The sequence below is a fragment of the Bactrocera oleae genome, chromosome X (genome assembly GCF_042242935.1).
Source record: "Bactrocera oleae isolate idBacOlea1 chromosome X, idBacOlea1, whole genome shotgun sequence".
NCBI classification, from domain to species: Eukaryota; Metazoa; Arthropoda; class Insecta; order Diptera; family Tephritidae; genus Bactrocera; species Bactrocera oleae.
Genome location: NC_091541.1, coordinates 32,913,534 through 32,936,908, shown reverse-complemented (window position 1 = coordinate 32,936,908; position 23,375 = coordinate 32,913,534). Strand labels below are relative to the sequence as shown.

Sequence of the window (23,375 nt, the reverse complement as noted above, 5' to 3'; positions counted from 1 at the left end):
CCCTCTATGAAATACACATGAATTTAAATCAGGGTTTCAACTGAAACGCATTCAGAAGATAACGTAACTTCTCTTTTGATTAAGTACCAACCAGAACTCTTCTGAAAGCGAACAGATATAACAAAAAGTACTAAGATTTCACCTGTAAGCGATTATTCGTATATCGTTTTTGATTTTTTTTTATTTCGGAATTTGTTTTTAAAAAGTATACAGCATAAATAAGCTGTGGCAATTTGCGGTGCGTGATTTTAACCAAAAACATAGGGGTGGTTCGATACTTATAGTATATATATAACATACTTATAATATTTTTTCGCAAAAAAACGATACATGTTAAAAGTTGGCGGCTATATATTTTACTCACCTTTTGCGAGGAGTTGAGAATCTTGCGACACTTGATCTTCACCGTCATTGGCTCTATGGGTTAAAAAACTCTGGCAGCGTGTCTCATTCGACGATGGCAAGATACTTGCAATACCATTCTGAAGTTGCGGCTCTTGAAAAATCATTTTACCATGCCTCAAAGGTAAATCCGTAGGAGATGAACCACCGCTACTATTAGAGATACCGCTAGGTTGACGTGAGATACTTTTCTGGTGATGAGTCAGCATCTGATAAGGTTGATTATTGAGAGTAAGTTGGTTATCCTGCTTCATTCCCCTTTTGGTAAAGTGTATCTTTGACGTATTTAACGGTATTGAAACAGGAGAGCTGTTTACCTTTTCTTCCACTAGAAAATCGCATTTTTGGTCTGGAATCTGTATATCGCTCTGATTGTTCATTGACACAAATTTTGGCGCAAACACTGATGATTTAGACGAACTCCACCACTCTAGCTTTGCAATACTATTCTTGCCATTCACAAACCTGTAGGGATAGCTCTTTAAATCTCTATTTATGTAACTGTCGACGCAATTAAAATCCTTTTTTGCCGTGGAACACTTTTCTGCATTCACAATCGCAAGAAATTTCTCTGGATTGTCCGATGTTGTGTAAATATTTGGAATCTCAGTGTAATACGCCATATTTTTACGAAGCATGATTTGTTACCCATGCAACATTTATTTAAAATATTTCCCTTTAACACTGATTGATAACACTGTACGTTATTCATATATCATATTTAGCTTTTGTTAACATTATTTAACAACTTTTATTAATATTGTTTGTTAATGCCGGCCGTATCAACTTAATTATGCATTATAATATTAAAAAAAATATAAATATTTTGTCTATTTTCAAAAAACAAGAATAAATATTGTCTAAAACTGACTTGCTGTTATTGAAAAATAAAGTACGATGATTTAATATTATAAGAACATCGAAATTAAAAACGATAAATGATCATTTTCGCAGAATTCTAATGCAGATAGCCCTTTTATGCATATCCACTGTGTTTTCTATCTTATAAATAAAAATTAATCTGCGTAATTTATGTTCTCGTATCAGAACGCCGACAAAAAATTGGATAATTCTTTTTATACTCTCGCAACCTGTTGCTACAGAGTATAATAGTTTTGTTCACCTAACGGTTGTTTGTATTACCTAGAACTAATCGAGTTAGATATAGGGTTTTGTATATATAAATGATCATGATGAAAAAACGAGTTGAAATCCGGGTGACTGTCTGTCCGTCCGTCCGTGCAAGCTCTAACTTGAGTAAAAATTGAGATATCTTTATGAAACTTGGTAGACATGTTTCTTGGTAGCGGGAGACGGTTGGTATTGCAGATGAACGTAATCGGACCATTGCCACGCCCACAAAACGCCATTAATCAAAAACAAATAAATTGCCATAACTAAGCTCCGCAATAAGATACAAGACTGTTATTTGGTACACAGGATCACATTATAGGCATCTGCAGTTAAATTTGTTTTTTTAAGTCGGCGTGGTCCCGCCCCTAATAGGTTTAATGTGCATATCTCCTAAACCGCTAATGCTGTAATAACAAAATTCACTAGAAGCAAATGTTTTCAGAACCTCTACCTACAGTGTGAAAATAGTTGAAATCGGATGGCAACTCCGCCCACTCCCCATATAACGGTACTGTTAAAAACTACTAAAAGCGCGATAAATCAAGCACGAAACACGACAGAGACATTAAATTTTATCTCTGGGATAGTATGAAATAACTTTATAGGAACCGCGTTCAAAATTAGTCCGTGGGCGTGGCACCGCCCACTTTTAGGTGAAAACCCATATCTTGGGATCTGCTTAACCGATTTCAACCAAATTCGGTGTATAACGTTCTTTTTATATTTCTATGTCATATATCGAAAATGGGCGAAATCGGACTACAACCACGCCTATTTCCCATATAACACCATTTTCAATTCCATCTGATTCTTTCACTTTCCACTAAGCATATCAAGCAACAATGATTATATCGGGGTAAAACTTTGCGTGAATAATACGTTAGTAATAGTATGCCACCTTGTGACCAAAAATTGTCTAAATCGAACCAAAACTGTTCAAGCCCCTTAGTACTAAATATGTGGACCCCAGTGCCTATAGTTGACCTTCTACCGAAAATATCAGTCAATCCACAAAGAAATCTCAAACGAGTATACCATTTGACTTTGCGAGAGTATAAAATGTTCGGTTATGATTACAAATTTATTGATCGTGTTAAATTCCTTCTTTACCGACTGTCATTTCAAAGATTTACTGCTTACCGAATTTTGTTCCGTAAAATAAATGGATTGAAATTTATGTTCTGATTATTTTGTTGTAATTAAGAACCTTTTGTGAATCATTTTTATCATATTACTAGAGGAATGATCTAGACTAGAGGACCCCGTCAACGTGTTGCTGTAGCTATTTGTGCTTGATTTGGAAGTGATCCGCGAGGTTATTCATACACCGAAAATAACGTTTTCGTTTTTATTCATAAATACAATTTTGCTATATTGGATAGTTTATAATTAATGTATACCTTAGCCACAGCAACGCGTGGACGGGGTCCTCTAGTCTAGATCATTCTTAATTTTTACCAATAACTGTATCATTGTAAAACGTGGCAAGAGGATCATTTCTTCATTACATTTGCCAGTCAAAATGATTGCTACGATAATATTTCTTGTATTCTTTTTGATTACCAAACATGTACCGTTGCATAACTGAGGTGAATTGAAATGACTCTTAATAATTTTCAACCGAAGATTATGTGATGTCATTCCAAGAATATCTAGATAATTTACGTTTTCATTTTCATTAAAGTAGCAAATGATTAAAATAGACGATTCTAAGCTATCACCTCACTAATTTTTAGCCAAATTGGTTAAACCGTTTTTGAGTTATAAATATTGTAACTAACACGACTCTCTTGTATATCTTATCTTATCTTATATATATATATCTATACAAATACAATTATATATAAAAATTAAACGCTTTTCCCGTTGTCACGCCATAACTAAAGAACGGCTAGACCGATTTGGCAATTTTTTTTGTAGTTTTCTTATACTCTATAGAAGGTTCTTACGAAAAAAAATATTAAGAAAATGTCTCAGAAAGATTGAAAAAATACATTTAATTTTGCATTTGCAATGCTATCTCCTCACCAATTTAAAGCCAAATCAGTTAATCCGTTCATAAGTTATAAATATTGTAGCTAACACTTCATTTCGTTCTTCGCGTTGCTCAGCAGTTTGATTTGCTCTTATATATCTTTGACTTGCAGTATTTCGAGTACTGCGGCCTAAGTTTGTACGTCTCCTACTGAAAATAAAAAATTACTCTCTTATATTTTCTGTTTATCCATGTATACCAAAATTTTATAATGTGTAGTCACCAAAAGTTACCAAAAATCGATATTAAGCTGTGAACTTACCGTGATTAACAAACACTTATTAGCAAACAACAAACTTTTTAGTCTTTAAAACAAAACAAACTTTATCAAAAACTTAATAAAATTATTGTAAGCGCTATGTTAGGTTATGTGTGCCAGATTACCACAGATTACTAAATAGGTTATGCGAAGTTTGTATGCTGCGTTCTGAAATCTAACTCATGGTATACATATTATATTATTATTAAATACTTACATTAAAATGAAATCATCACTGGTATTATTAATATTACCATCAAAGTCGGTACATTTAATTGTGGCGATAGAATTTAATTAAGTAACCACATTTCTGAACAAACGATGCTCTTTCAATATAGTCTATAGCTGTGAATGAGGATGACATTCGTTACGCGCGTTTTTTAATATATGCAAAATTAAATGTATATTTTTAATCTTTCTGAGACATTTTCTTAATAAGAGCCTTCTACAGAGTATAAGAAAACTACAAAAAGGAAAAATAGCCAAATCGGTCTAGCCGTTCTTAAATTATGGCATGACAACGGGAAAAGTGTTTAATTTTTATAAATATAGATATAGTATATAGGTACAGTAATTTGCGTATATTAGAATCATTTGCACCTACGCATGTATTAGGAATAAACACCACCAGGCAGTCAAAATTACTCGACAACAAACTACACGTCAGTAGTTGTAACCAATGTGACGTTGAGTTGTCGACAATTTATTACCCAGCCATGTTTGCCTGCAAGTTTCTGAAAATCTACCACCGGAAATTGCATTGAAATTGTTGTTGTTGTTGTTATAACGGTTATCTAGTCCCCGCATGGATGGTAAGTAATAGTTTAGTTGTAGTTGAGGTCATCTAACGGGAGGCCCAAGAAACGGGCTGTTTCGACGGGGTCGGACCATAGGGAAAAGGGTTTTAGATGAGTTGGGTTTGTTGGGCATGCAAAGAGGTGGCTACTATCATGCGGGGCCTCATGGCACGCAGGATATATGTTTGGCATGTCGGGGTCTATTCTGGATAAGTAGGAATTTAACCTGCTACAATATCCAGAACGAAGTTGCGCGAGGGTCACTCTGGTTTCGCGAGGCAACTCGAGCTCTACGTCTGCTATAGGTGGTTGGTGGTCTGACTCATAGTACGCCATTCACTGAGAGGGAGTCGATGAAGGTGTTAACGGCTCCACTGTGAATAGCCGTCAGTGCTTGTCTGTAGTTCGTTGCGTCCGAAGTCCGGTCGGCGTACTGTCTGATGTCGTCGACGTAATCAAGGAATGACCTCTTGATGTTCCTAGGAGGCGGTTCCGCTTAAAGCAGGCGACTGCAGGGATGATTTCTTCGAAAACACCCCAGCAGAAACTGCTTGGAGAGGAGCTCGTTATGTTCCTTAACCGGAAGCATAAGGACCTCACTATCTAGGTGTTCAATTGGGGGCATCAAAAGGCACCCCGTGATAGTCCGGAGTGCAGTGTTTTGACAAGTCTGAAGCTTCCTGGTCTGCGTTTTTCTTTATCTTTTCCCCAAGAGCTGCCGGCAAGCGACTTGAGGATTTTGTTGCGGCTCTGTATTTTGGGAGTTATCGCGGTCGTTTGAGGAGTGAAGGAGCACAGACTGTCCAATGTGACGCCTAAAATTTTAGAGTTATTAACTGTCGGAATTTTTGTGCCATCGACTGAAATTTTCAGGTCCAGTCTGTACTCCTTCGTCCAATTTGTGAAGATGGTCGCTGTGGATTTAGTGGGGGAGAGTGTCAGGCTCCTTGCAAAGAAGAAGCGAGAAAGGTCGGAGAGATAGCCCTTTACATGCCATCGATTCCATTGTCCGACGTCAATATCGTGCAGTCATCAGCGTACGAGGTCATTGAAATTCCCGCTTGTGGCTGGGGGAAATTCGAAATATATTGTAGAAATTAAACAGTAGTGCTGTGCACTTTTCGGAAGACATCCTGATGGTCTGCTAGACTCAGGTGGTGAGTGAATGACAAGAGTAACAATGCCTCAAGTGTCTTCACTACTGGGGAAAGGAGAGTTATCGGGCGATAAGACTCCCCTTTGTTGGCGGGTTTCCCAGGTTTCAGTAGTGGGACCACTCTTCCGACTTTCCACACATCGGGTATTTAAAGAGTGGACATCGACAAGTTGAGGACCTTGGTGAGATAGTTTACTCCCGTTGAGCCTAGATGTTTCAGCATCAGCATGGTCATTCGGTCAGGACAGATGCATTTAGACGATTTCGCCTTTTTGATGACACTCTGAAGCTCTCCATCGGTGAGAGTAAGTGGTGCGCAACCTTTTGGCATTTTGCGCAGCCGTCGGGTAACACATCGTTTGAACTTGTCGGTCGAAGGGTGCAGTGTAAACTGCCGGCTAAAATAGCTCGCGCACTTCTTCGGGTCCGAGAAGGCATGGCCATCGAATTGAATTTCAACCCGGTCGTCATGTCCCCTCGGATTAGACAAGGCCTTGACAGTATTTCAAAGCTTACTCGCACCGGTGGAGAGATTACAAGACTTCAGGTGCTTCACCCATTTTGTCCGCTTATGTTGGTTTACCAATTGCCGAATCTCCAAATTGAGATCCTTTATTCGGGGATCACAGGGATCGGCATGGCGAAAGGTGTCGCGCTCGTTTGTTAATACAGCTGCTTCGGCTGGGAAATTTGGGCGGAGAATCGCGGAACGATTCTTTCAGCCGTTTGAAGCGAGCGGTAGCAACAGCGATCACCTTGCGGAATTGAAGCTCGCCAACGATGACGTCCGTAGGAATGGGTAGTGCGTTGAAGGTACTCTCAGTAAATTCTGTGAAGTTAGCTTTGTTAAAGTTAATGAAGGTGCGGTTGCCCACAGAAATGAAGTCGGGAGGTTTCTCGTTTGAGATAATCATGGGCAGATGTTCTGATGCGAAAGTTAGCATAGGTCGGCAGGTTATGCTATTTATCAGACCACCGCTAGCGATGGTAATATCGGGCCGTTCCCACGACAGTCGGGTCTACGTAACCGGAACGGACCCGGATTTATTCCGGCCAAGGACTGTCAACTCGGCAGAATTCTGTCGCTACAACAACAACAACATGGTAATATCGGGCGAGCTATTACAGGTGCCAATAATTCTGGTGGGGGCTTCTTCATTCATTGTGCAGAATGTCGAATCGTCAATCTGTTCCGCCAGCTCCATCCCCCTACGATCGTTTGACAGACAGTAGTGCCAAAGATCGTGGTGCGCGTTAAAGTCACCTAGCACCAAACGGTTTTCACCACGAAGCAGCGCACCTATGTTCGGAAGATATCCTGTTGTGCAACATAATTTATTATTATTATTTTATTATTTATTATTTTGGATATTTCAACTAGAAAAAAAGGTAATTCTTTGGTTGTCTAAATTTGTCATAGCTTTCATGTTAACCTGTGTATAACAGCACACTTATATTTATGTTGCAAAAAATTTACAACATACGAAAATCGAAATAATTAACCGTTATTACAAAATGGAGAAATGTTTACGGGGATCGAACAGAGAAAATGACTTCAGCTAAATTTGTAATTTGACGTTTTGACAGATTTTCATTTATTCGAACTGGTACCAAGTTGTTATTTAAAGATTATATTAATAGTATAAACTCAAATCAAGCAATCAAGCCTTTTTACTTTATCCACATTCGAAAGGAATCTTCAAATTATATAACTTCACTTTTTGATATTATATTAACATTGTATAATGTTTTATAAATTCGTAATCAAAGCAAAAAAGTTAAAACTGGTTGACTGTAAGTTAATGCTACTGTGGTGATATAAATACCATTGTATTGGCTTGATGGAATTGTTTGAAACGTAACGTACGTCGTTTCACAAAAACGAATTGACTGACTGAAAATCATGTTTTTAAACTCATATTCATATTCCAATACAATTTATTAATACATTAATAATTATTTGCAACGTCACATGTTATAAGTGCGAGTAATTTTGTAATTGATATAAAACCATAGCAATTCTTTGAGTAAAAAAAACTTGTTTTTGACAAGAAAAGCTTTGAGAGCTTACTGAAAGTAATTTTGAGAGATAGCCTTTTGTTAAAAAATTTTCTTTCAAGAAAGTTTATAAAATAAACAAACCATTAGAAATTATCCTTTCTTTTTTACAGATTTAAATAAATCGATAAAATAAATCAATTATTCGAAAATATTTAAGATAAGTAAGGAAGGCCCAAGTTCGGGTGTAACAGAACATTTAATACTCTTGCAACTTCCAAGGATAAAAGCCGGGGAAATAATTTAAGGTGTTGGCAAAACTTTATATTAAAATATATTTGCGAAGGAATTCGACATTCATTATTCGAAGAAATTTTGAATGGGTTGCAATCAAATTTTGTGTTTTTTAAGTTAAATTATGGGTCATAGACTCATTTAGTTCTATTGCTATATTTTATTTCCCGTCGCTAAAATTATATTATATTAAAATCATCCTCAAATAAGATATATGTATATGATATAAACTCAACCGAACAGGCTAAATTTAATATAAAATATATTAAAGTGATGTTGATGTGGAAAACGTCAACCAGCGGATCGCCAAGCTCTAGGCCAACACCATATTGACAGAGAAAGGTCTGGGCTTGTTCCATTAACCTTTGACATTGCTCTGGTATACTAGAGAACATATTTTCAAGAATTTTATATATATATAACTCACATACTGACGCACATATTCGGCATAAGTTTTGTTACAGTACCGAAAACCGTTGTATGTAATATAATATAATTTCACATTTTTTCGGTCTGGACTTGTTCCATTAACCTTTGATATTGCTCTGGTATACTAGAGAACATATTTTCAAGCAATTTTATAAATATATAACTCACACACTGAAAGTCATATTCGGTATAAGGCTTCTTAGAAAATCATTATATAATATATAGTATATGGGAGTTGGGGTAATATATGCAATATTATACGGAAGTTTGAAAACCTTACATTAGGTACATGAGAGATAGGGGTAGTATTGAACCGACTTTATCTAGTTTCGGCATTACTAAATATTATTAACAGAAAAATACGTTCTCTGGTACCTCACATACCATCGGAGAAATATAAGGAGTAAAATCAACCGGATGTTTGAAAATTCTGATATTAGTTATAGGGGGCCTCTCCTGCGAATGGCAGGCACCTTGCCGTGGTGAAGGGGCTTAGGTCGCAAGGCATTCTCGGCATTTCCCAACCGCGGTGAGAAATGCTACCTAGCACCTCTCACGCGGGTTGTCAGAAGCCGCATGCATGCGACAACCAAGAGCCACCTCCTAATCCACGGTGTTATGCGACTCCCGTGCCCATTGGATGATTTGCAGCCAGGAGGTAAATTCGGCTGTATTCTAACGGAGCCTTCCTAATACCGGGCCGCATTGGGAAGTAACGGTGGCCTCACCGCGTCATGGGGCTCTGGCGCGGTGGACTTTTGCGTTCCCTTCATAAAACGTTGACCGGACGGCTCGCCATGTCGAGCCTACCATCGAAAGAACAAGATGGACATAAATAAAGAAAATACACAACAACGGATACAAAAAAGGCAACAACAACAGCAAACGGACAAGGACAAGGCCAACCAAACTAGCGCCGGTGCAGGTAAGGGAGTTTCAGGGGCTAAACAAAAGTTTAGCTTCCTGGACGTCCTTTCGCCAGAAGAGCGGGCGCTGTTCGAGGAGCATGCAAGGGATGACGACGACGACATGCCCTCGTGCAGCGGCGCTCAGCAGGTGAAACTGACTGCGGCTTTCGCTGAAAAAGCGAAACCCAACGAGGCTCCCCCGAGCAGGTGATCCTGCGACTCGAGCGACTCAGAACGGGTATCTACCGGGGGGGCTCGCAAACGGAAGCGGAAGAGGGGAGGCAGATTACTCCCTCTACCACCAAATGGGAGTCCAGGAGGGCAGGACGATCCCAGGAGAAAAGGAATGAGCGGTGCCAGCCTCAAATGGTACCACAGGCACCTCGAGGAGGGGAAGACTACGGAGGAAGCCGAAAAGTTGGCGCGTAACAGGGTAAGAGGAAACAATGCCTCCCCTGCCTCGGAGAAGCAGAAGGGTGGCAATACCTCGTCTAGCAGTAAAAAGAGAAGCGGAAATCGAAGGCCCGGTTAACGCAACTCAGGCCGCAAGGCGGGGTTGCGAAAGGGCAGCGCCTTCAACCACCTCAGCCGCGAAGCGCAAAAGTGGGCAGCTAACGCCACAGAAGCCGCCAAACACCAATCCGCAGAGAGGCAGCCATGCACAGGAGACCGGAGGCAGCCTGCTGAAACCATGGTAAAGGTTCCTACGGAGAAGGCTGGCGAACAAGGGGGGGCGCTACCCTCCACGCAAGTGCTTCTCGAGGGACTCAGGGACCTAGCGGGTGGCAACGCGGTGGACGGCGAAGATGAGGAGCTCCTCATGGAACCGATCCTCTAGCGGATCCACAAATCGAAATTGCCCAGGTGAACCTGCATCACGCGGCGTCGGCCTCGGCCGTCATCGCGAGCAGATTCACAGCGGAATGTCTGGGCATTCTACTGATCCAGGAGCCATGGATCTACAAAGGAGAGGTCAGAGGCCCCAAAATGGTGAATAGCAAGATAATCTGGGATCTCTCAAGTGAGAGACCCAGAACCTGTATAGTAATTAGGAACGATATTGATTACTTTTGTATTTCAGAGTTCCTAACACAAGACCTGGTCGCTGTACAGGCAAAAAGTAATGAAGGAGCGGACTTCGTCCTGGCAGCGGCCTACTTGCCTGGAGACACGCTTACAGCACCAACAGAGGCCGTCGGGAACCTCGTGGATTACTGCAGGAGGCACAACCTGCCCCTCGTCATGGGATGTGACGCCAACGCCCATCATACTGAATGGGGCAGCACGGACTGCAATACACGGGGTGAGTCCTTACTTGAATTTATAGTAAGTAGAAATTTAAGCATTGTAAACGTGGGGTCCGAACCCACCTTTATAACCAGTGTAAGAAGGGAGGTGCTTGACATCACTCTTGGTAACGAACTCATGACAGAGCTGATCGGGCAATGGAGAGTGCATCGGAACCCTCCATGTCGGATCACCGCATTATAAGATTTGCACTAGGGGTAGAGATCAGGATACTCCCTCCCAGGCGTATCCCCAAAAACACGGCCTGGGCCAACTTTAGGGATACGCTTGAAATAAATCTCAACAGGAGGGGGCAGCTGGTCGGCAGTGCAACTACTTCTGGACTAGAGAGCAGATTGTCTGCGCTAAATCAGTCCATTATAGAGGCATACAACAGTAGCTGCCCCCTAAAGACGACCACTAAGAACCGCAGTTGTCCCTGGTGGTCAAGTAGGCTCTCAGACCTAATGTAAACGGTACGCAAGCTATTTAACAGGGTTAAGCGTACCGGAGTCTGGGAGAAATATAGGTGCGGCCTAACTGCTTACCGTGGGTTTCTAAAGCATCGCAGACTTCGGTAGGACTTAAACTGTCGAAGCTGCAAAGACTTGTCTGCATCTGCGGGTCGAAAGCAATGCGAACGTGTCCGACCGCAGTACTGGAAGTCATGCTAGAACTTTTACCGCTACACCTGGTAATCAAACAGACTGCCAAACAAACTCTGCTCCAAATACACCGACGGGTCGAAAACGGAGGAGGGGATTGGTGCAGGTGTCGCTGGGCCAAGCACCAAACTCTCCATTCCCATGGGAAGTTTCCCTAGCATTTTCCAAGCCGAGGTCTAAGCTATAAGTCGGTGTGTAGGGATAAACCTCCAACGCAACTATCGCAATAAAAGTATTGCTATACTCAGCGATAGTCAGGCAGCACTTAAAGCGATCTCAGCTTTTGAGGTCAAATCGCTATTAGTGCAGGAGTGTATAGAACGGCTGAACAGTCTATTAAGTCTCAACAGAGTGCACCTCATCTGGGTGCCTGGTCACACGGGTATAGCAGGAAATGAACTTGCTGACGAGTTGGCCCGCTCTGCAGCCTCTACAAACATGGTAGGACCAGAACCGTGCGTAGCGGTTGGTCCACATACAATTAAGGAGCTGCTCCGTAAAGAGGAAAGAGCAGGCAGGGAGAGACACTGGCAATATCTCCAAGGCATGCGCCATGCCAAGTTGCTAATGGGGGTTACAACCTCAGACGGTTTAAAACCGTAATCAATCTCCCGAGGAACAAATTTCGGATTCTGGTCGCGTTCTACACCGGACATTGCAGGCTTAACAAGCACTTATTTAACATGGGCTTGGACTCCTCTGCAAACTGCCGGTTCTACGACATGGAGTCGGAAACCCCAGAACACCTACTAATGGAGTGCACAGCAGTCTGCAGACGTAGAGTCAAGGCCCTGGGACCCATGTTTCCAAACAGGGATCGCATCGCCTCATTGGCACCTAGCGGAGTTCATCAATATGCTAGGGCTAGATGGGTCGCTGTGACTTAGGGGAGGGCACAATAGACCATAGGTCGCGGTGCATACCTCAATCATTATCTATCTATTATAAGAACACATATAGTCTTCTCAGTACAAAAAGTCCATACTGACATAAACAAACATATGAAATTAGATGCATTTACATGTAATACGCATGCGATAATAAAAACTCAAAAATGCATATAGAATTATAAACACACATCCTAACGTAGTGCATACATATGTAGCATATCAGCTAAATTCGTTTTTATACACCCTATTTTTTCAGTGAAAATAGAATTTTTCGATCCAATTTGAAGATTATAAACTGGGTTTGGATGAAATTATTACCTCAATCATTATCTATCTATCTATAGGGGGTCTGGGTCAAGTTTTCACCAGATTAATCCATTTTTAGCACAAAGAGGCACCGTTATTAGAAAACACGGCTCATTCAATTTTATTAAGATAACCCAAATACTGGCCGATTAATGGGGTATAAAGTCAGTCGGAAGTTTGAAAATCTTTCTGTTAGATATATGCGGGCTATTGACCCGATTCAACCCATTTTTGACTCACAGACATACTAATATAAGAAAGGGATTCGCTCCGAAGAAGGCGGTCATAGACACTTAGGTACACATCTTCTGTATCTGAGGTTTAAACTGTTATAGTCGGACTTTGACAATTTTTAGACTCGAGATGTCATACTCTAAAAGCACAATTTGTGCATAGTTTTATCCCAATATAAGCATTGGTGCCTAATTTGTATACTGGAAAATAAAAAATAAATGATGGAATTTAGTTTTGTGTTCTATGACAAGTAGGAGTGATTGTAGACCGATGATGCAAATGTCAGGACCTGTTACCTACCGAATTCGGTACAGTAGATCCTGATATTTGATTTTTCTTAAATCTGACCGAGGCCACTCCCATCGTCATCGTTTTGACAACGGCTCCCATAAAGCCCTGTTGTATCACCCTAGTTATAAAATTGAATGTTTTTGACGAATTTAGTTATTGAATTATTTCACTTTTAGTATCTGGGGAGTGGGCTGGGTTATAATCCGAGTAAACCTATTCACACTGTTCTAAGTAGTGTCCAAAAAGATATGTCTTGTGCAAATTTGTGTGATATAGCTTAAATGGTTTGCGAGATATATACATTAAACCCATTATGGGCAAGGGCGCGCTCATTTGTAAAGCTTTTCAAACCACAGATGATGGTGTGATTATATATATTAATTAATACGGAGGAGCCCAGTAGCATTCGAAGCTATTAGCGTGATCGTTCCAACTTATCCAGTTGTATTTGACCTAATTTATTTTCGACTTGAAAGAGAAAGCATAACACTCACGTTATATTAACGATTGTCATATTATTTCCTTATATCTACTCTAACCAATAACTCTTAATTGTTTGTAATAAAATCTCTCAATAAAGGGATCTCCCTCTCCCAATTAAGTTTATTTTCCATTAAGAAATTAAATAAATCCATATGGACAGAAAATACCGAAATAATAGATAGTAATTTACTAATCCTATTAAAATCACAAATAAATTCTGCTAAATATCACAAACGGATCCCAAAGTTGTCTGCGCTGCTTCATTTGCAATCTTCCACAAAATATTCCCCATAATATTAATAAGAAAATTTTTTGCGATGAATGAATGCCAAATATTAGTACCTTTAGCTAAAAAGTGCTTAAAATTAATACAGTGGTAAAATGCAGGGGAAAACTTTAAAATACCGTCGAATTTGTGGTTACAATATGTATGGGTGGATATAGAAGGTTCTACAGGATAAGTTTAGGAGGTTACACCAATTATAGATGTCTCTACTACAGCAAAAAAAACGATCTACCACATCACCCGCCGATGAATCTAGGGTCAAAACACTTCTACTGTAACTTAAATGCCTTTTAGTAATTTTCTTATCTTAAAATGTGGGTCGGCTTTAGTATACCACCCCATTTCAAGGGATGCAATCAATTCCCACAACAGCCGGTTCTGCGATACCGGAATTGACCCGGATTTTATCCGGCCAAGGGCTGTTATTTCGACGATCTAACCCTGTTTGGATCGGTAAGTTTTAGATTAAGTTTGTCGTCACTGGAGCAACGCCTAGCAGCAGGGTTGCTCCGTATCCTCCTGACCCGTGCTGGCATCGAGTCCAACCCGGGCCCCGAGGTATTCTACTGCTGCGTATGCGCAAAAAGGCTCCATCCAAATTCCACCTCGGTTAGGTGCAATACATGCAATGGATGGAGCCATCTTAAGACCTGCTCGGGCCTTAAGACACACAGGGAGTGGACCACGAGTTACGTGGCCCCATGCTGTCAACGCAATAATGCGACATCTGCCTCAACGGCCGTGCAACCTGCACCATGTTCGCGCACTGCGCTGCCACTCCAGTCGAGTGGCCAAGATAGGACCTCCATGGTCCTAAGGAGCTCACAAAGACAGCACAACTCCCAATCTGACCAACCGCTCAGATCTTCTGAGTTGTGCAGGTTTCAACGTTTTACGTAAGGATCGCGAGCGGGATAATGGTGGAGGCCTAGCCTTCATATTGCACAACACCGTGCAATATCGTCTAATCGATGTTGACATCGACCGCAGGGACACTACCCTAGAATGTCAGGGAATAGCTGTCCGGTCAGGCGATGTCGAGCTCGAAATATTTAATATATACATCCCCCCAGTTACATGTTGCCCAACAGGATATCACCCGAATATAGATGCGCTACTTCGTGGTGAAAACCGTCTGGTGCTAGGCGACTTTAACGCGCATCACGATCTTTGGCATTCCTGCCTGTCAAACGATCGTAGGGGGATGGAGCTGGCGGAACAGATAGACGATTCGACATTCTGCACAATGAATGACGAAGCCCCCACCAGAATTATGGGCACCTGTAATAGCTCGCCAGATATTACCATCGCTAGCGGTGGTCTGATAAATAGTATAACCTGGCGACCTATGCTAACTCTTGCATCAGACCATCTGCCCATAATTATCTCGATCGAGAAACCTCCTGACTTTATTTCTGTGGATAACCGCACCTATGTTAACTTTAACAAAGCTAACTGGGTCGGCTTCACAGAATTTACTGAGAGCACCTTCAACGCACTATCCATTCCTACGGACGTCATCGTTGGCGAGCGTCAATTCCGCAAGGTGATCGCTGCTGCTACAGCTCGCTTCATACCGGCTGGAAGAATAGCGGAACTCCGCCCTAATTTCCCAGCCGAAGCAGCTGTATTAGCAAATGAGCGCGACACCTTACGCCAGGCCGATCCCTGTGATCCCCGAATAAGGGATTTCAATTTGGAGATTCGGCAAATGGTAAACCATCATAAGCGGACAAAATGGATAGAGCACCTGAAGTCCTGCAACCTCTCCACCGGTGTGAGTAAGCTTTGGACTACTGTCAAGGCCCTGTCAAATCCGAGGAAACATGACGATCGGGTTGAAATCCAATTCGATGGCCATGCCTCCTCGGACCCGAAGAAGTGCGCGAGCTACTTTAGCCGGCAGTTTATACTGCACCCTTCGACCGACAAGGCCAAACGATGTGTTACCCGACGGTTGCGCAAAATGCCAAAAGACTGCGCACCACTTACTTTCACCGATGAGGAGGTTCAGAGTGTCATCAAAAAGGCGAAATCGTCTAAATCCATCGGCCCTGACGGAATAAACATGCTGATGTTAAAACATCTAGGCCCAACGGGAGTAAACTATCTCACCAAGGTCCTCAACCTGTCGATATCCACTCTTCAAATACCCGATGTGTGGAAAGTCGGAAGAGTGGTCCCACTACTGAAACCTGGGAAACCCGCCAACAAAGGGGAGTCTTATCGCCCGATAACTCTCCTTTCCCCAGTAGTGAAGACACTTGAGGCCTTGTTACTCCCGTCATTCACCCACCACCTGAGCCTAGCAGACCATCAGCATGGTTTCCGTAAAGTGCACAGTACCAACACAGCACTTAGCGTCATAAACGCCCAGATAGTTCATGGCCTGAACCAGAAGCCACCCTGCGAGAGGACGATCCTCGTAGCGTTGGACTTGTCAAAAGCTTTTGACACAGTCAATCACGCAACGCTACTTGAGGACCTGGAACAATCAACGCTCCCTCCAGGGCTGAAGCGGTGGACCATGAACTACCTGAGCGGTCGACACTCATCCGTACTATTTCGAGGTCAAAACTCCAAACTCAGGAAAATTAAACAGGGGGTTCCGCAGGGCGGTGTCCTCTCCCCGCTACTGTTTAATTTCTACATTTCGAAACTCCCCCAGCCACCAGCGGGAATTTCAATGACCTCGTACGCAGATGACTGTACGATATTGACGTCGGGCAATGGAATCGATGGCATGTGTTCAAAAGTAAACGGCTACCTCTCCGATCTTTCTCGCTTCTTTTCTGCAAGGAACTTAACACTCTCCCCCACTAAATCCACAGCGACCATCTTCACCAATTGGACGAAGGAGTACAGACTGGACCTGAACATTTCAGTCGATGGCACAAAAATTCCGACAGTAAATAACCCTAAAATTTTAGGCGTCACTTTGGACAGTCTGTGCTCTTTCACTCCTCACGCGACCGCGATAACTGCCAAAGTACAGAGCCGCAACAAAATCCTCAAGTCGCTTGCCGGCAGCTCATGGGGAAAGGACAAAGAAACGTTGTTGGCAACATACAAGGCAATCGGCCGGCCGGTCCTCAATTATGCAGCCGCAATATGGTCGCCTGGATGTAGTGACACGCAGAATAAGAAGCTTCAGACTTGTCAGAACACTGCACTCCGGACTATCACGGGGTGCCTCTTGATGTCCCCAATCGAACACCTACATAGCGAGGCCCGTATGCTTCCGGTTAAGGAACATAATGAGCTCCTCTCCAAGCAGTTTCTGCTGGGATGTTTTCGCAGAAACCACCCCTGCAGACGCCTGCTTGCAGCGGAGCAGCCTCCTAGGAACATCAAGAGGTCCTTCCTTGACTACGTCGACGACATCAGACAGCACGTCGACCAGACTTCTGACGCAACTAACTTCAGACAAGCACTGACCGCCATTCACAGTGGAGCCATTAACACCTTCACCGACTCCCTTTCAGTGAATGGCGTAATACGAGTCAAACCACCACCCATTGCAGACACAGAGCTCGAGTTGCCTCGCGAATCTAGAGTGACCCTCGCGCAACTTCGTTCTGGATACTGTAGCAGGTTAAACTCCTACCTATCCAGAATAGACCCTGACATACTAAACACATGTCCTGCATGCAATGAGTCTCCGCATGACACTAACCACCTCTTTGCATGCCCTACAAACCCCACTCATCTAACACCCCTTTCCCTATGGTCCGACCCCGTCGAAACAGCTCGTTTCCTGGGCCTTCCGTTAGATGACCTCGACGACAACGAATCTAGAATTTATCACCCAAACGGGGATTAGATAATCGTTATAACAACAACAACATGGGATGCAATTAGGAAATCTAACCAAAAAAAAAGTTATGTTAAAGAGGGTATATCACTATCTTCAAACTTCATTTTCTATAACGGATTATATCGGATATTGTTACAACTAAACAAGATGCCGTTTCTTTTTTTGTCCGTTTTGTCATTGAATTGGTAAATATTGTGCATATAAGTTACTTTTGTAGAGGGTAATTGGGTATTTTAATTATTTTGATTGCTTTCATTTGTTTGGATATGGCAACACTAATTATCTGTCAATATGGAACCCATTTTCTATTGTGCATATAACAAGAATTGTGTAAAAATAAAATGCTCATTTAAACCAAATAATAAAATAATTAATATAAAATAAATGTGTAGAAACATTGTAGTGAAGTGTAAGTGTATAATATAAAACAAAAATTAATTATAAATTGAGAAATTTTAAGATAAAATTACGGCTATAATTATATATTTTCTTTATCTGGAGAATTTCCTCTATCCATACCCCTCTTAGGAAAACTTTAGTTTAGCATCCCATGATTTCAGGGTTAAGAGGGGTTTGGTTGGATAGAGAGATATTGCCGCCGGAAACTTATAGTTTTCGAGATATTTGCATTTTAAATTGAAAATTTCACAAATTTGATTTTACAATTTCTCAATTTATGAACTTAATTTTCCCTTTTAATAAAAGAAAAAGGTTTTATGGCTTAAACGTATGTTTTATTGCATCTGATAATTTCACAAATGGATCATGATGCTGATTTACTATATTTTTACGCCATATGTATTCATATATCAAATTTCAAAATCTTCACTGTTATTATAATTATCCTAAATAAAAATTGAAGTTTATAGAGAGTGTAATATTCTTTTTAACATTCATTTTTTTTTGCTGTTAAGATTTCTTATTTGCAATGGCGGCCTTTGTCCGCGCTTCAAATAAAAAACCCCGGTCGGTCCAACACCAGGGTGTTCATAATTCAATCGCGTCAAACTTCTTTTCGCACTGGCGGCCTTCGGCCGCGCTTCAAAAATATAACCCCGGTCGGTCCAACACCGGGGTGTTCATAATTCAATCGCCTTAAACTCCTTTCTGCATTGGCGGCCTTCGGCCGCGCTTAAAAAAAATAACCCTGGTCGGTCCAACACCGGGGTGTTCATAATTCAATCGCGTCAAACTCCTTTCTGCACTGCCGGCCTTCGGCCGCGCTTCAAAAAAATAACCCTGGTCGGTCCAACACCGGGGTGTTCATAATTCAATCGCGTCAAACTTCTTTCCGCACTGGCGGCCGAAGGCCGCCAACGCAAAAAGGAGTTCTGCACGAAAAATATTTTGATACACCCCGGTGTTGGACCGGCCAGGGTTATTTTTTTTTTGAAGCGCGGCCGAAGGCCGCCAACGCAAAAAGAAATTCTACAAGAAAAAAGTAATATTGTCATAGAGGGTATAACATAATACTTAACATCAATGCTTTGTAATAGTTTATTTCTCTAGGTTTTGGATTCCTGTATTTGGGGTATTGTCTGTTTTAATTTCTTTCAGTTCAATTACAAAAGATGTCGATAAGGTAACACTGGTTATTTGAAATTTGGCAACCCTTTTGTTATTGTCAGAATTAATAGAATTTAACAATAATTAAATTATTGAATTAAACTATTTTTGCACTATATAATGTAAAATAAATGTGTACAAACGAATTAGTGAAGTGTTAGTGGATATAAAAGTGGAAAATATAAGTGTAAAACTCATTCGAAATGGGAAAAATGCGTACCTTAAATAGTCGAAATTTTGAACTTTAAACCCAAATATCTCGAAAACTATAAGTTTCCCGCGGCTATATATATATCTATATATATTCTTGATCTGGAGGATCTCCTCTATCCGCCCATACCCATTTTATCAATGTGTACTTTAAATTGTCGAAATTTTGAACTTTAAATCCAATGTTTTATATAGACAAAAACTGTTTGCATGATTTACTCTTTAAATTTATTGTAGCAAGCCCATACAGCGCACACTCGACAACTGTGACTAATTATCTTCCCATGTTTTTAACTATGGGCTTCAAATAATTTTATTAGTTATAATGTATTTAAAGAATAGTATATCACTAGTATAAAAAATTCTTATTTAAGTCCAATTGTGATTTATTCATAACACTAGATGAAAAATGGTCGTCACCTCATACCAAAATTCTGTGTAGTATAGAATCCTAAAACATTCGCAAAATAGCTTTGTAGACCTTATCGTCGTAGTCATTCTGACTTTCTTCTTCGTGAAATCAAAAACTTATTGTACCTAAGATTTACATATAATACTCGTAATATATCCGATGTATTCATTACCCATATATGCGATTGCTGCTTTGATTGATATATGGTAAGAACAATTATTCTCCACATGACCTACTCTCTTAGACCAGAGCACACATTGAACCCAACTAGTCCATTATACACTAACATTTGTCATCATATTTGGCATATTATATCTTTACATATGCGAGCAATATTATTGCATTTATATTATTAACCTTTTCACCATGTATCACATAAATAATTTATACTATACAAAAATATTACTCTCAACTTTTTTTCTTCCACATATATCATTGAAAATACTTCAGGAAACCGACTTTTAGAATAACGGAGATATGGAAAATTGATTACACTGCATTTCCACTCGCAAAGCTATTGCCAACCAACTGTCAAATTAAAAGCTTTAGCCGTACGTTACACGTTCAAGAATTTATTTTACGTTGCATACACTCACACTTTTTTACTAGCGCTTTCTCACTTTTCGAACTTGAAAGCCGTCTTGATATCAATAGCGGCCTTTACACGGTCATTCTTGTTTGCAAGCATGTGCGGCGTGATGAGAAGAATGAGCGTGTAAACAAAATAAATTCGTGTTTGTCATACATGTGCGATGGTTTTTAAAAATTTTTAAAAACATGATGTTGTTATGAACATGTTTTATGGTGTAAACGCTTGCATCATGCACGCAGTATATTTTTTCAGTCGTAAGCGAGCATTGAAGCGTAACGACGTCACGGATAAACGAAGAACTGTAGAAGGACTTCTTTAAAATTTATCTAAGCGTTCTGGATGGCTGGATTATAAATTTTTAAAAAATTATATAATATAAAAATAAACATATAAATAAAAAAAAAATTATAACAAAGAAAAAATACAAGTCATAATAAAATATCATGGTTTTATGATGAACGTTTAAAATAAATTTGCAAATAAAATTTAGTTGCACGTTGTTCAAAAATATTTGTGTCGTTCCCTGAAATTTCGTTTCGCACTGCTTATGTTAGCTATTTTTAGCGGGTTTATTTCTGGCATCCCGCCTTTTTTGACATCAGCTGTTCGAATTTCCCTGATTTTAATAATCAGGGAAAGAGAATAACAGAAAAATCAGCGAAAATGAGAGAGTCTCGCTTCATGTCATCCTTCTCATTTCATCCTTGATGTTGCTTCGTTCACAAATACAGAGAAATAAGGTATGATTGCATGTTCGACCGTTTAAACGAAAACCAGTTTTTTTTGCATCATACCATGTTTGCATACAAAAATGACCATGTAGAGGCTGTTATAGATGGTGTGGTCGCCTGATATTCAGACATAAATCGATTTTGTCTCGATAGTTGGTGTCTCTATCATTATTTATTTTCAGTTTCGTGTACATATTTTGATGGATAGGTTTGGATAACAAGGTTGACGCAATGTATTCAATTATGATGGCAATAAATTTACGTCGGCATAATCCCTTGATCAGTAATTTAATTTTGTGTAAAAGGAATTTGTCTGGTCAAAGTGACTATCAGTTTCTACAACATTCGAATTTACCTACTTATTATTTCCAAAAATCATTACCTCGTTTACCAATTCCAAAATTAAAGTTAACAACTTCTCGTTTTCTTGCTGCTGTGCAGCCTATTTTGGATCAGAAAGAATATGATCGAACCGTTCGAATTTTATCAGATTTTCTAATTGGTGACGGAGTCGAGTTGCAGGCATTACTACAAAAATACGACAATTTAAATAGCCATACAAGCTACATATCAGAGCCATGGTAAGATCTTTTGGAATTAATATTGAGCGTCGGCTTTAGAATACCGATCCTGGATTTCTGGGATAAAATGGGAATGGGCGGATAGAGGAGGTCCTCCAGATCCAGAATATATACAGATATAGCCGCGGAAAGCTTTTACTTTGCGTGATATTAACGGTTAAAGTTAAAAATTTAAACTATTTAAAGTACGTATTTAATCAATTTAAGATGAATTATACACTTATATTATTCACGGTAAATGTATAGCTAAGGTCCCCAACTAAGGAGGCCTCAAAAATAAATTTTTTTTTTTGGTAAATCGTCTTATTTTTACGCGAAAATTACAAATCCGCGAGCGGAAAGTGATAGTAATGAAAAAAAAATTGAAGTGAACTTTTTCTATAATTTATTTATTTAATTACAAATATATTTAACGCGCTTTGCACATAATTTTCAAGTCACTTAGTTGTTGTTGCGATAAAAGGGGCGGCTTTAGTTTAGCATCCCACAATTTCAAGGTTAATATAAATATATATATATATATATAATAAATATGGCAACACTTATTATCTGACAACATGGAACCCATTTGTTATTGTTCATATAACGAAAATTGTGTTGCTTAGTTAAAGCATATATTTAAATATTTAATATAAAATAAATATGTAGAAACATTGTAGTGAAGTGTTAGTGTATAATAAGTGCATAATATAAAAGAAAAGTAAACCATAAATCGAGAAATTGTAAAATAAAATTTGTGAAATTCTCAACTTAAAATGCAAACATCTCGAAAACTATAAGTTTCCGGCGGCAATAATTATATATATTCGTGATCAGGAGAATCTCTTCTATCTAACCATACCCCTCTTAGGCCTGAAATCGTGGAATGCTAAACTAAAGTTTTCACCGGAAAAATCTGCAGAATTCAGATCGCTTAGCTGTAATTACCAGTTCAGAGAGTTTAACATTTTCTTGTGAAAAAAATACTGCAGAAATGTAATATTCACAATTTCTGTTGCGCCGCGATATGATGATATGAACGAATATCGGAGATTGTCGAACTCCTTTCCTCGCTGGCGGCATTCGGCCGCGCTTCAAAATAATAACCCTGGTCGGTCCAAAACCGGGGTGTTCATAATGTAATCGCGTCAAATCCTTTCTGAACTGGAGGCCTTCGGCCTAGATTTTAAAAAGTAACCCTGGTCGGTCCAAAACTAGCGGAAAAAAATAAAAGAATTTAAATGTATCACAATTTTTTATTAATACGCTTGTATTAGATTGGGTTGTATGTATGTAATGGAATCTTATAGCTCAATTTTCGCCGGTTTCCAGAAGTCTGATCAACCGACCGATGACAATTCAATAATTTGGTAACAGTTTTCCATTGTTTTAAAGGTGGGCGTAATCCCGACCCTAAATAGTTTAATGTATATATCTTCCAAACCGCTAAAGCTAACTCAACCAAATTTGCTGAGAGGAAGTCCTTTTAGCCCTTTTTCGTACGCTGTGATGGGCAAAATCAGAGTATAACCACGTCCACTCCCCATATAACAGTTATGTTAAAATAAACTAAAAGGGCGATAACTGACGAAATAAATGCGCCATAAGCTTTAATGTTCATAAACAAGATGGT

At 40.0% G+C, this 23,375-nt stretch overlaps 2 protein-coding genes across 12 annotated transcripts in view; one reads left to right on the top strand and one right to left on the bottom strand.

The window, feature by feature from the left end:
• anne (anne boleyn) overlaps nucleotides 1–20,418 on the bottom strand; it is a 53,835-nt gene extending 33,417 nt beyond the window's left edge. Inside the window, exons 1-3 of one of the 10 annotated variants that reach the window (XM_036378316.2) lie at nucleotides 20,266–20,418; nucleotides 720–867; nucleotides 365–660 (exon numbers count right to left, since the gene is read on the bottom strand). In XM_036378316.2, coding sequence (XP_036234209.1) covers nucleotides 365–656 — 292 coding nt within the window. In that variant the 5' untranslated portion in view covers nucleotides 657–660; nucleotides 720–867; nucleotides 20,266–20,418. Of the gene's footprint in view, nucleotides 1–364; nucleotides 1,192–20,216 lie in introns of those variants that run through there. The other 9 variants (XM_014239327.3, XM_014239322.3, XM_036378309.2 and 6 more) reach the window with 9 other exon arrangements.
• Nucleotides 20,419–21,353: 935 nt separating this feature from the next.
• The window catches only part of CPT2 (Carnitine palmitoyltransferase 2), a 29,061-nt gene continuing 27,039 nt past the window's right edge, over nucleotides 21,354–23,375 (top strand). The window contains exon 1 of one of the 2 annotated variants that reach the window (XM_070112390.1): nucleotides 21,354–21,763. In XM_070112390.1, coding sequence (XP_069968491.1) covers nucleotides 21,414–21,763 — 350 coding nt within the window. In that variant the 5' untranslated portion in view covers nucleotides 21,354–21,413. The remainder of the gene's footprint in view (nucleotides 21,764–23,375) is intronic. The other variant, XM_070112391.1, reaches the window with a different exon arrangement.